This window comes from Lepidochelys kempii, chromosome 5 (assembly GCF_965140285.1).
Source record: "Lepidochelys kempii isolate rLepKem1 chromosome 5, rLepKem1.hap1, whole genome shotgun sequence".
NCBI lineage: Eukaryota > Metazoa > Chordata > Testudines > Cheloniidae > Lepidochelys > Lepidochelys kempii.
Genome location: NC_136384.1, coordinates 24,975,628 through 24,988,867, shown reverse-complemented (window position 1 = coordinate 24,988,867; position 13,240 = coordinate 24,975,628). Strand labels below are relative to the sequence as shown.

Below are 13,240 nucleotides of genomic sequence, written 5' to 3'. Positions count from 1 at the left end.
GCCAGTTCAAACATACTCAAAAAGAGAGAAAAGAAACCAGAGAGCTACTGGACTATTCTAAACCTCTGTTGTCATTTTGATTGACTTTTCTTATTTAATGTAAATGGATAGTTCCTGAAGCAAATAAGTTAAAATACTAGACCTTAATAGGAGGCTTCTTTGGTGACAGAAACTAAAAGTTTCAGTGTTTGATCTTTCATTTGTACAGTTCAGCCAGATCCTCCTGTAAACTTGTCTCTACAAGTAATACAATCAGCTGGGATATTGTATCTTTGGGCAAAGTGGTCTCCTCCTCCATTGGTTGATGTCAGATCTGGTTGGCTTATACTTCATTATGAATTACGACTAAAGTCTGAAGAAAGGGAAGAGTGGGAGGTAAGGAAATGGCAAACTTTTGTAGTGAATGTTCCCTTTTCCCTAGTTCATATATCTGAACTTTATATCTTGATATTATAAACACTGGGGTGTCTGACAAGGGTAAGAGTAACCAAGTAAGGCTATCCAAATATTACCATTAAAAAGAGGAGAGTATTTCTGTGATTTGGAGGGAGAGAAAGTGAGAATTCCAGATATTTACATTCTTGTCCTAAGAACTACATAGAAAAGAGAGAAACTGACTACAAGACTAGGAGTACAGTAGATTTTACTTGCAGTGGCTATCCTGAACTTGTCTTATCTCAGAGATGCTAGAGAAAATATCGCACTTCATGTGTTCCTTATATCATGGAGTCAGATTTGGTGAAAAGCTGGCTCAGTGGGCAGCAGGGCTATATTTCTCTTGCTCTCACATCTGAAGTGGAGTTGCTAATATTGGAATGAGTGAAAACTAAACTGGCCCTCAGAAATCTAAAATAAGCCATATGTTCTAGACTCCTGGAGAAATCTTGGTCTCATTGAAGGGAGATTTGTCATTGACTTCAATGGGTCAGGATTTCACCCTTACTTCTTTGTAGTGTCCATTCTTTAAAGTCTGTGGGTGAAATCCTACTCCCACTGAAGTCAGTGGCAAAACTCATATTGACTTTAATGGAGCCAGGATTTCACTTTATGATTTATATAGAAAAATGCCCCAGTTCCTTATGGTTTCTATATTTTTGATTCCTCTCCAGACTATTTTTGTTGGACAGCAAGCATATTATAAGGCGTTTAAATTACATCCTGGATTGAAATACATTGTACAGGTTCACTGCATGCTAGACCATGGAGAATGGAGTGAATGGAGCTCAGAAAGTTACATTCAGATTCCCAATGGTGAGCGGCCAACAATCCTTCTGTTAATTTCCTTTTAAAATCTCAGTGACTCCAGTGTTTGTGAAATGTTCCCATGTAGCAGCCCTGAATACTGATGTCCTCTATACTCAGGAAATGTACAGTAGAAGAGAGAGCAGCAGTGCAACCCTGATAATATCCAAGTATGACATGGTAGTTCAGTCTTCCTGGTCCATTAGTCCTTGGCCTCATTGTTGAGACTGACAACTATAGGTGCTATTTAATAACATTGTGATGGCAGGCTTTGGACATTTGTTAACTGGGAACTGGATTGAAATCATCAGCTCATTTCAGACAGGGCACGAAACTGCACTCACCATAATATGGTAACAATTTTTTACCAACCTGGTGTGGATTTTAGTTGGTGGCCTAAATATGATAGACCTCAGATCTGGTTACCAAACTCCTTAGCCATGCTGTCACCATTACTCACCACTGCTGTTTTATTAATTATATTTTTCATGTCTTGATGTGGAGAGTGTTGGTAATGATTAAAATTTTCACATGTGACTAAGGAACCTAAGTCCTATTTTCAGAACTGACTTTTAGGCACTTTGGAGCATTGAAAATTAAAGGTCCCAATCTCAAGAACTGAAAAAAAAAAGATTATCAATAGCTTGAGACCATTATTCACCTCACATGCACAATCACAAAAGTCTGACTTAGTGCAGTGTTTCAATCAGCATCATGCTATTGATGTGTTAACCTTTGTCCTGCTGTAAGTTTGTTTGAGTCTCTAATAACATCAGTGAGATACCAAACAGGTCACAATAAATCTTCTTTGGCTGTGATTAGAGAAGTAGCTTAGGTCTCTAAGAACCGTGTATGAGGTCACTAAGCAAGGAACACATAAGTGCTTCCTTTTTCTTATCCCTTAAAGGCAACTCAGCCTGGTCTGGTGCTGCAGGAGAGAAGGGACAACACTGATGAGAACACACACATGGGGAAACACTTGGAAGGAAAATGCAGCTTCATCAGCTAGACTTCTTTTGCCGATTTGTTTTTTGTTTTTCTTAACACAGAGTTTTGGGATGATGAGTAGAGAACTGAAGTGCTCTTTTTTAAAGTGGTTTGTGTAGAATAATCTGAAGATAGACAGGCCTATCTAGAGTATATATACCTTAGGAAATTATATGGCCCCCGTTACCACAGTATCTGAGCCTCTCACAAACTTTAATGTATTTATCCTCACAACATCCCTGCGAGGGAGGGCAGGGCTGTTATCCCCATTTTTACATACAGGGAACTGAGGCACAGAGTGGCTAAGTGACTTGCCCAAAGTCACACACCAAGTTCCTGCTCCACACAGACTTCAACCTGGATTTCCCAAGGCCTAATCTAGTGTACTAACCACTGGACGTTCCTTCTCTACTGATGTAGAAGTGAAAACATGTTTTTTCTTGTACAATAAATATACCTAAATCTGACTGTCCTATACCTGTCAATAATTCATAAACTCAGGATTGATGTTATTCTGTGTACTGTATGTCAGTTAAGTTTATTAACTAGATAATTTATGCATTTCTACAGGGCAGCCCCCTGGAAAGCCTGAGCTACTGAGGTGTCGTTCTCCAGAAAAGGAAACTTTTACTTGCTGGTGGAATCCCGGCTCAGACGGAGGACTTCCTACCAACTACACTCTGTTCTACAGCAAAGAGGGGTAAGACGCTGTGGATAGTTATTCTGTGGCTATTATTTTATCTTATGTACGTTTACAGAATCTGAGTTCTCATTTGTTCTTAAATTGTAGTTAATTATCAGGGGAATAAAAAGTAATATAAGGTTTTTGTACAAATGAATTGTATTAGGAAGCAGCAGTAGCAGCTTCATAACTGAGATTGCAGCAGGGTTTCTGTTTAAAGCCACTTTTTCAAACTGCACTGAAATATTCTATGCAGTGTTGTTGTAGCCTTGTTGGTCCCAGAATATTAGAGAGACAAGGTGACCGATGTGGTATCTTTTAGTGGACCAACTTCTGTTGGTGAGAGAGACAAGAAGAGCTCTGTGTAAACTCAAAAGCTTGTCTCTCTCACCAACAGAAGTTGGTCCACTAAAAGATTTTACTTCACCCACCTTGTCTGTCTGGGACATTCTGACAGTCTTCGCCAGATTGCCTTGAAAACTGCTATGCCACTCTAAAGCCCAGGCCACAGTTTGTGGTACAGATTTGGGGCCCTTTGGCCAACGGGCTCCTGAGACACAAGGCCACCCAAAATTACCTGTTTTTAAAATTAACATCTTCGTATCAAGTCTTTTGCATAGAGATCCATAGACAATGGTAGGGTAGAACTACACAAAATGTGATCATGGTAAGGCCATTCCAGGGATAAAAGCATCTAGCACCAGAATCAATCTCCAAAAATTTCTTAATAAAAAGTTATTCAATGTTTTTGTTTAGTTCTGAGGAGCGAGCTACTTTTGGCTTGTCCCAGCATTGCTCATGCTTGAGCTATGAGCTAACTTAATGTTGAAGTGTGTAGTTGTCTGGTGAGAGCAGGCTCATTCAGGAAGTGTGCAGACACCAGTTCAAAGGGTGAGAGACAAAGCGTGGAGCCCACATGCTCATCTTCCTGTCATATCTTCCAGCTTCTTAGGGGGAGCTGGGAAACGAGCACACTTCCTGCAGTCAAGGACCTCCTCCCCTACCCCTAATTAGGGTATGTTTACACTAGAGCTGGAAGGTGTAAATTCCAACTCAAGGAGACATACTCATGCTAGCTCTGATCGAGCTAGCGCACTAAAAATAGAAGTGTAGCCATGGTGGCAGAAATGGTAGGAGGAGCTAGTTGCCCCAAGTATGATCCCATCAATACTTTAAGTACATACGTGGGGCAGCTAGCTCCTCCTGCTGCTTGCGCTGCTAGGACTACACTTCTATTTTTAGAACACTAGCTAGCCGCAGGTACATCTCCTGGAGCTGGAATTTACACCTTCCAGATCTAGGGTGGACATACCCTTAGTTTGGGAATAGTAATAAATGGATTACTGCGGACATAGAGAGAGGCACAAACTAGATTTTTGAGGGGCAGAGTGTGAAAGACACAGGATAGGTTTGGGGTTTGGGGGAGAGATGCACAAAACAGATGTTGAAGGTATATCAGAGATACGAAATGAATTTGGGGGGGAGTAAATGTTTGAATTATTTAGTATTTAGTAGTCTAGTTAAAAGATTTTTCCAAGGCCACCTAGTAGCTGACACTTGGCAGAGGCAGGTGGCATGCAGTGGGACACACTTTGCTGTTGTTCTGAAAGAGAACCAGCTAACCCAGTGCAGCATTTACCCAACTGAACCTTCCCATACACAGTTGATAGACCACACCTTTTGGGGACCGTGGTGTACAGATCATCTCAGTATCTAGGGCCTACTGCACACGCTTGAATGCTGGGAATGAGTCCTGCCTTATTGCTCCCCTGAGCTGGATCAGCATTTTATGCCTTTTTCCCATCCCCCAGAGCATGAGTGCGTGATATCCAGTCTTAAGTAACTAGTAGTGATAGTAGTAAAATTCATGTGCTTTATTCTGTATATTTCCTGATCATTACGTTTCTTTAATTTCAGAGACAAATCAATCAATGAATGTCCAGATTACAGAACTGCAGGCCCCAATTCCTGTTACTTTGATAAAAAGCACACCTCACTTTGGGCAATCTATAATATCACCATAAAGGCAACCAATAAGATGGGCAGTAACATCTCTGAGCCTCAATATGTGGATGTGACTTACATAGGTAAGACATTAAGGCTTTTTTAAACAGTGGAACCAGAAGCAAACTAATCCAAAGTGCATGGGCTTTCAGATCCAGTGTTCAGGACCCAGGTAATTAATGTGTAAAAAATATATACCCATGCAATGTGGCATCAAAGGTAAAACTTCTGACAAATGTATATAACCTCCTACCAGTGTGCAAAAATAACACATTTTTAAAATTGCACTGATTTTAATCCATGTTATTTTAAGAGCTGGATGAAATTTTTCATTCTAAATCTTTTTTCATAGAATCATAGATGATTAGGGTTGGAAGAGACCTCAGGAGGTCATCTCGTCCAACCCCCTGCTTAAAGCAGGACCAACCCCAACTAAATCATCCCAGCCAGAGCTTTGTCAAGCCAGGCCTTAAAAACCTCTAAGGATGGAGATTCCTTTTTTCCATTTTTCACCAAAAAATGCAGATTTGGGTTGACTGAAACAATTTGCAAATTCAGGTCAATTTCTGCAAATTGTTTTGGTTAGAAAAAATATTTTAAAACTTGGATATATCAAAATGGTTTGTTTCAACATTTCCAAAACAAAATGTTTTGACTTTTAGTTTCAGACAGATGTTTCATTTCTGAATTTCCCTCAATTTTATTTTGAAAAAAATTAAATATCTTTTAAAAACCTCAAAATTGAAATAAATCATTTAGTTTGGGTTGGCTAAAACATTTTGGTCAACCCAAAACAAAACTTTTTTCAACATTTCATTTCACCAAAAAATTCAAAACATTTTCATTTTGGGTTGACCTATAACAACTTTTTTTTTCAATTTTTCATTTGGCAGTTGAACAGAAAATTGGTTATTCAGATAGCTCTAGTTGAGTGGTTACATTCCATGCAAGTCTTTGACCATTTTTTAAGTTTCTGTTACCTGCTATATTTCCTGAATGCCCCAGAAGTAGAAAACAGGACAGAAATGGCATTTGATATTATTCGCGTATCAACAAACGTACATATTTCACACATACATGTACCAAATACAGTATGTTCCGCTAAAAGAAAAGGAGGACTTGTGGCACCTTAGAGACTAACCAATTTATTTGAGCATAAGCTTTCGTGAGCTACAGCTCACTTCATCGGATGCATACTGTGGAAAGTGTAGAAGATCTTTTTATACACATAAAGCATGAAAAAATACCTCCTCCCACCCCACTCTCCTGCTGGTAATAGCTTATCTAAAGCTTATCACTTTAGATAAGCTATTACCAGCAGGAGAGTGGGGTGGGAGGAGGTATTGTTTCATGGTCTCTGTGTATAAAAAGATCTTCTACACTTTCCACAGTATGCATCCGATGAAGTGAGCTGTAGCTCACGAAAGCTTATGCTCAAATAAATTGGTTAGTCTCTAAGGTGCCACAAGTACTCCTTTTCTTTTTGCGAATACAGACTAACACGGCTGTTACTCTGAAACCTGTCAGTATGTTCCGCTGTTTCAAACATTTGGTACAATTATAAGGCAGTACACCCCTTCCTTAGAGTTTGGTTTATCCCAAAGTTTTAATTTCCAGAGACGGTCTAAAAGTGTTAGTTACTTAGAAATGAGCACCCATGTAGGAGCACATAGGGATATTTTGGTTTTTTATTTCTATTCAGTTGAGCCCTGGGAAACACCAAAAACCATTTCAATTCTGCCACTACAGAAGCTGAGGTCAAGTTGATACTCCCACTAACAGTCCCTAGATTTGAATGTCTGGGGTCATGGTGTTATCAATAGAGAGTGTCCTCTACTCTGGAATTTGCTTTCCCATCAGGTCCAATAGAGCTTGAGTCAGTTGCTCTTTGGGTCATCGTGTGAGGCCCATTCTCTTCTCAGGCTTTTGCCTAAGAGAAGTAACTGGGCAAGTATTCGGTTTATTTCATGGGAAAGAGTGTTTAAGAGTACATCTATCTTAGAAAAATTTAGTACCAGTTTGCCAGAAGTGGTGTAGCTGCCTAGGTGCTAGAAACCGTGTAAGTACTACTACTGTAGACATGGCTATGGTATTTTTACCACCATGTCATGAATACTTACTCAGCGCAGGTTTTTGTGGCATATTGGTAAAAATGCCTGAATCTGTCTACACTAGCCATTTGAAACGATGCAGCTGCAATGCTGCTGATTGGTGCTGGAATTTGGATTCAATTATTGCTAGTGTAGAGAATGCCTTAATGTTTATACTGGCCAGCGACTCAGGTATTATTTTTAAATACTGCATATGCACATGGAGACTGTGCTCTTGGGTTTTCTGAATTTTATGTGAGAGAGGTCGCTATGTAAAATATTACCTACTTAATCACTTAAATCTGCTACTTTTACGCATACAGAGATATATCTGCTGACTTCCATGACAATAGATTTTTACTATATTTTACTCCCACTAGCTATGTTGTCTCTTCAAGGTTATGAGGGAGAGAGGTAACAGTAACACAGCAAACAATAGTGCAGCAAAAAATAATTTTCAGTTTTAATTGTTATCAGTCCATAATATTACAAATCTCAAAATGAACTCAATGCATAAACTATTCTGATTGCTTCGAATTCGTGCATTCATGCTACCGTGCATTTCCAAAAGGTTATTAATCCCCTTTATCACAATACCAGAAAGAGTTATAACAAACCTGACAGTTGCAGGTAGCAGATGAATATAAAACACTCCCAATTTAGAATTCTCTACTCACTTTTCTTACATCAATTGATGGCATTTTACATCCACTCTGCAGAAGTGTAAATTACTTCCCAAGGTGCAAGGCAAAGGTGATTAAAACCCTTCATCTCTGATCTCTCCCTTGTACAGTTCAGCCAGACCCTCCTGTGAACCTGTCTCTAGAAGTAAAAAAACAAGTAGATGGAAAACCATATCTGTTGTTGAAATGGTATCCACCTCCACTGGCTGATGTCAAATCTGGGTGGCTTACTCTTGAATATAAGTTGCGACTAAAACCTGAAGAAGGGGAAGAATGGGAGGTAAGATTTTCCTAGCTGGTCTTCTCTTGTCAATTATATTATATCCATGAATGTAACACACCAGACACCATCAAAAATTCAGCATTACCAAAAGTTGCCTTATAGTGCTATATGAGAGATTGCAGTATTTTCCTACACCTAGAGAAGAAAATAAAGTGGTATCTCAGATACCTCTGTGTGGTAACCAGTGGCAAAAATATTTGACTGTACATTAACTGTATTATTATCATACTCTTTAAATTGTCAGTCCTAGTTTAACCGTGTTCTAGATATGGGTTTGATTGTTGTTGTTCACCATGATAATCTATTCTAAACCACAGACATAAAATTTCTAACAGAAAGCTCAGTACCAATCTCTGGTAAAATTATCCGAAACTATTTCCATCCATGCAAATGATCATTAGATTCTATTGGCAGGCTATATAATGACAGTGTATGCACAAGCCTTTACCTCTTCCTGTCCTTAAATCTGGGGACATTTTGTTTGGGTTCCAAGCTCACAACTCTTTCTTCTGCCTTCGCTACTCACTTGAGCTCTGCTCAGAGTTCATCTTTGGTCCGCCATCAGATATTGCTCCTCCAAAATGCTGCCTCTCTCTGTTGGCTTGTGTTGCTCTTTTCAATATTCTCTAAACCCTTTCAAGTTTCACATTTTCAAAATGCAAAACTCAGAATGAATTTTTTTTAACTGAGTTCCCCGCATCACTAGAGGACATCCTCTTCCCCACCACCTTCATCATCTACTGGATCCTTCCTTGTTTTTCATATTCATAAACCAAAATAAATAAAACCTGGGAGAAGGGGAGATCCAGTCCTGATGTGTTTTCACAATAGTTTCACTTAAACATTGCACTAGAGCTAAAATTCTTTCATAGATATTTTTTTTTATTTTAGATATTTAGGTCAGAAGGGACCATTATGATCATCTAGTCTGACCTCCTGCACAACGCAGGCCACAGAATTTCACCCACCACTCCTACAAAAAAAAAAATCTCACACCTATATCTGTGCTATTGAAGTCCTCAAATCGTAGTTTAAAGACTTCAAGGAGCAGAGAATCCTCCAGCAAGTGACCCGTGCCCCATGCTACAGAGGAAGGCGAAAAACCTCCAGGACCTCTTCCAATCTGCCCTGGAGGAAAATTCCTTCCCGATCCCAAATATGGCGATCAGCTAAACCCTGGGCATATGGGCAAGATTCATCAGCCAGATACTACAGAAAATTCTTTCCTGGGTAACTCGGATCTCACCCCATCTAATAGCCCATCACAGGCCATTGAGCCTATTTACCATGAATATTTAATTACCAAAACCATTTTATCCCATCATACCATCTCCTCCATCTTTCTCACAGCATTATACTAGAAAACTGATAAATGGCTATTTAATAGATGGTCCATTATTCTATACCCATATTGCAATTCTTATGTTGCTATCTAGTTTCAGTATTGTTCATTTTACACTCCCATTACTTTGTCAACTTTCTAAATAGCCTAAAATTTTTATAGCAAAATGCCTCAGGGATGCAACCCCATGCTCTGGATGTCCCGAAGTCTCTGACTACCAGATACTGGGATGGGATGACAGGGGATGAATTGTTCAATAATTGCCTTGTTATGGTCATTCCCTCTGAAGTATGTGGCATTGGCCGCTGTCAGAAGACAGGATATTGGCTAGATGGACCATTGGTCTGACCCAGTATCGCCGTTCTTATGGTCTCAGTTTTTATGGGTTTTGTGTTCTTTATTCTTCAGACAATTTTTGTTGGACAACAAACACAATACAAGTTGTTTAGTTTAAATCCAGGAAAGAAATACATTGCACAGGTACACTGCAAACCGGACCATGGAGAATGGAGTGAATGGAGCTCAGAAAGTTATATTCAAATCCCCAGTGGTGAGTTGTTTGATCCTCCTTTTATTAATTATTTTTAAATGGAAGTGAATTTAGTACATTAGTTAGCTGCCCCACTAGCAGCCCTGAAGACTGAAGTCCTGTATTACCCACAGGATAAATAAAACATTGCTAAGGTAGCAGAAGTGGCAGATTCCCTACACCATGCTCTCAATTTGCCTCAGCCTTGATTACTTCCGAGTAAGAAGGTGGTTCATTCTCCTTACCCATTTAAGCATTGGCCACTCCGCTGAATCTGCCAGCCAGGGTGCTGTTTAGTGCCTTTTATTATGGTGGTTTTGATATGTGGATACTTGTCCATTGTGAACAGCACGAAGATTACTGTATAAGACACCAAACAGCCATTAACATCAGATGGTAATAGTTCTTAGTCACTGCCTACAGAGGTTGTATTTGAACTGGCCTAAAGGTATAAAGCTTCGTGTACCATTAGAAATTCTCAAAGCCATCCAGTAGTTGCCCCCTCCCTATCATTTCATTAATTATATTATACAGGACTTGACAATGAAATGACTAAACTATTCACAAAAACAGATCTATGCATGGCATAGATGCTGCCCTTGCTTCTCTGTCCTGTGTTGGTGTATCTTGCTGTGGCAAAATTTACCCTCCTTGTGTACTTTTTACTCTTATAGGATTTTTCTCCTAGGCATTTTATTTCCTGTGCTGTGCCATCAGGTGAAAAGCACCTAAATATCAAGCACCAATATGATGCAGTAGATCAGTATGTAGTAGAGATGGTCTCAAGCCACAAAACTGAGTTTGGGGGGTAGGCCCATTTTAAAGATAGGTGCCATTTGCAACATTTTTATCACCCACTTTTTAGCTGCTAGACTGTATGCAATTTAAGCATTCCTGCTTGTATTTTCCAGACATAGAATTGAAGGATGTGATTGTCTGGATCTTCGTGGCTGTATTATCATCCGTCATTTGCTTAATCATTATCTGGACGATGGCTTTGAAAGGCTTTAGGTAAGTCACTGCCTTAGTGTTTGTATTAAATCTAAAGGATTTAGTTAATTACCTTTAAAAATAAGCTTTTAACATTTGTTTTAATTTTCCATTGTTTTTATGGTCTGTTAGAAGCTTATCAATAAATAATTAGATTCTGAACTAATGTAAATTTAACTTCACTGGAGCTATGCCTATTTACATTGACTGAGAATCTAGCCTTGAGCTTCCTGTTTAGTTTTTCCTAGTTCATTTGGCAAACATTGTATTATGTAGTATTTCTACTTCTGTGTGCGCCTTCTATTTTGGCTTTTTGTTTCTTCCTCACATGGCTTTTTGTTTATTTCTCACCCCAGCAGCGTGAAGTGCCTAGTGCTGGAAATAGTGTTTACTGGTTAGCTGCTGTCGCAAAGCGATATCTGTAACTTATATTATTTTTCTAGTGAGACAGTGAAATGGTGGCACTTTTTTTGTTGTTTGTTTTCACTATGGAGTGTTTTTCTTTTGAATAGATATTTAGAACCAATAGTGCCTATCAGTGCCTGTGCTGGGCTTTGCAGACCCACAGTGCCCCAGGGAGAGTTGTGCTTTGATAAACTTTGGGCAAGTGCCTGGCGTTGTCTCCTAGTTCTACCCCTCCCTGTTCCCTTTGGGGCACTATGAGGGCGTTTGAAGGAAGCATTCCTTGAGCTCCCCCAACTACGGACAGAGATTGCAGTTGTGATTGTGACAGGCTCTTGCATGGGGGAAATCTCCTCCCACCCACTTAGACACTAGCTGGCCATTAGAGGTTGAGCCCTGGTCTATCCTAAAAACGCATGTCAGTTTAACTATGTCACTGAAAGTGTGGCAGTTATACTGACTGAACTCCTGATGTAGGCAGTGCTATGTCAATGGGATGGCTTTGCCTGTCGACATAGCAAACGCCTCTCGGGCAGGTGGAGTACCTGCACCAATAGGAGAAGCTCTCTGATCAGCATAGGTAGTGTCTTCACTAAGGGTAAGTCTACACTACAAAATTAGCTCGAATTTATAGAACTTGATTTTTTAGAAAGCAATTTTATACAATCGGTTGTGTGTTTGTTCCCACACTAATGCACTAAGCGCATTAAGTCAGCAGAGGGCGTCCACAGTACCGAGGCTAGCGTTGACTTTCGGAGCGTTGCACTGTGAGTAGCTATCCCACAGTTCCCGCAGTCTCCGCCACCCATTGGAATTCTGGGTTAAGCTCCCAATGTCTGATGGGGCAAAAACATTGTCGCAGGTGGTTTTGGGTACATGTCGACAGTCGCTCCTCCCTCCAGGAAATCAACGGCAGACAATTGTTTTGCGCCTTTTTTCCCGTGCGGGCGCCATACTGCTTTCAGCAGACAGTGCAGTAGGACTGCTAACTGTCATCGTCATCCACCTCTTCTGCTGCCACTCTGCTCTCCTGATGCTATGAATCCACCTCGCAGGTCCTCTATATGACCATCGTCATCCACTGCTTCCGCTCGCACCCTGCTCTCCTGGTGGTCTTGCAGGATCACTTCCGCTGCAACTCTGCTTGGCTGCTCTTGTCTCACCATACCACGGCAAGCGTGCAGCCCGCTCAGCTGTTGTGTCTTGGCAGCAGACAGTGCAGTAGGTCTGCAAAACTGGTCATCCAACCACCGCTTCCCTTGCAACTCTGCTCTCCTGCAGACGACACCATACCATGGCAAGCATGGAGCCCGCTCAGATCACTGTGGCAGTTACGAGCATTCTAAACACCTTGCGCATTATCATGCAGTATATGCAGAACCTCTCCCCCCTTCAATCACCGCTTGCAGAAACAATAAAGTCATTGTTGTTTCAAATCCATGCATTCTTTATTAATTTGTCACACAAATAGGAGGATAACTGCCAAGGTAGCCTGGGAGGGGGGGTGTGGAGGGAAGGACAAGGCCACACTGCACTTCAAAACTTATTGAATGCCAGCTTTCTGTTGTGTGGGCAGTCCTCTGGGGTGGAGTGGTTGGGTGCCCAGAGGGCCCCCCCCCCATGTTCTTGGGCGTCTGGGTGAGGAGGCTATGGAACTTGGGGAGGAGGGCAGATTGGTTATGCAGGGGCTGCAGTGGCAGTCTGTGCCTTTCCTGCACCCCAACCATACGCTGGAGCATGTCAGTTTGATCCTCCAGGAGCCTCAGCATTGCATCCTGCCTCCTCTCATTATGCTGCCACCACCTTTCCTCTTGATCCTGCCACCTGTCCTCTCGCGTGTCCCTCCTGTCCTCGTGTTCATTTTGTGCTTTCCTGGACTCTGCTATTGTCTGCCTCCACGCATTCTGCTGGGATCTTTCAGTTTGGGTGGACAGCATGAGCTCAGAGAACGTTTCATCACGAGTGCGTTTTTTTCGCCTTCTTATCTGCACTAGCCTCTGGGATGG

General features: G+C 40.9%; 1 protein-coding gene across 23 annotated transcripts in view; it reads left to right on the top strand.

The window, feature by feature from the left end:
• The window catches only part of PRLR (prolactin receptor), a 308,636-nt gene that overhangs the window by 290,375 nt on the left and 5,021 nt on the right, over window positions 1-13,240 (top strand). For all 23 annotated transcript variants that reach the window (XM_078852729.1, XM_078852735.1, XM_078852731.1 and 20 more), the window contains 7 exons: window positions 209-375; window positions 1,110-1,251; window positions 2,800-2,929; window positions 4,829-4,998; window positions 7,799-7,968; window positions 9,722-9,863; window positions 10,754-10,853. In XM_078852729.1, the coding sequence (XP_078708855.1) occupies window positions 209-375; window positions 1,110-1,251; window positions 2,800-2,929; window positions 4,829-4,998; window positions 7,799-7,968; window positions 9,722-9,863; window positions 10,754-10,853 (1,021 nt within the window). The remainder of the gene's footprint in view (window positions 1-208; window positions 376-1,109; window positions 1,252-2,799; window positions 2,930-4,828; window positions 4,999-7,798; window positions 7,969-9,721; window positions 9,864-10,753; window positions 10,854-13,240) is intronic.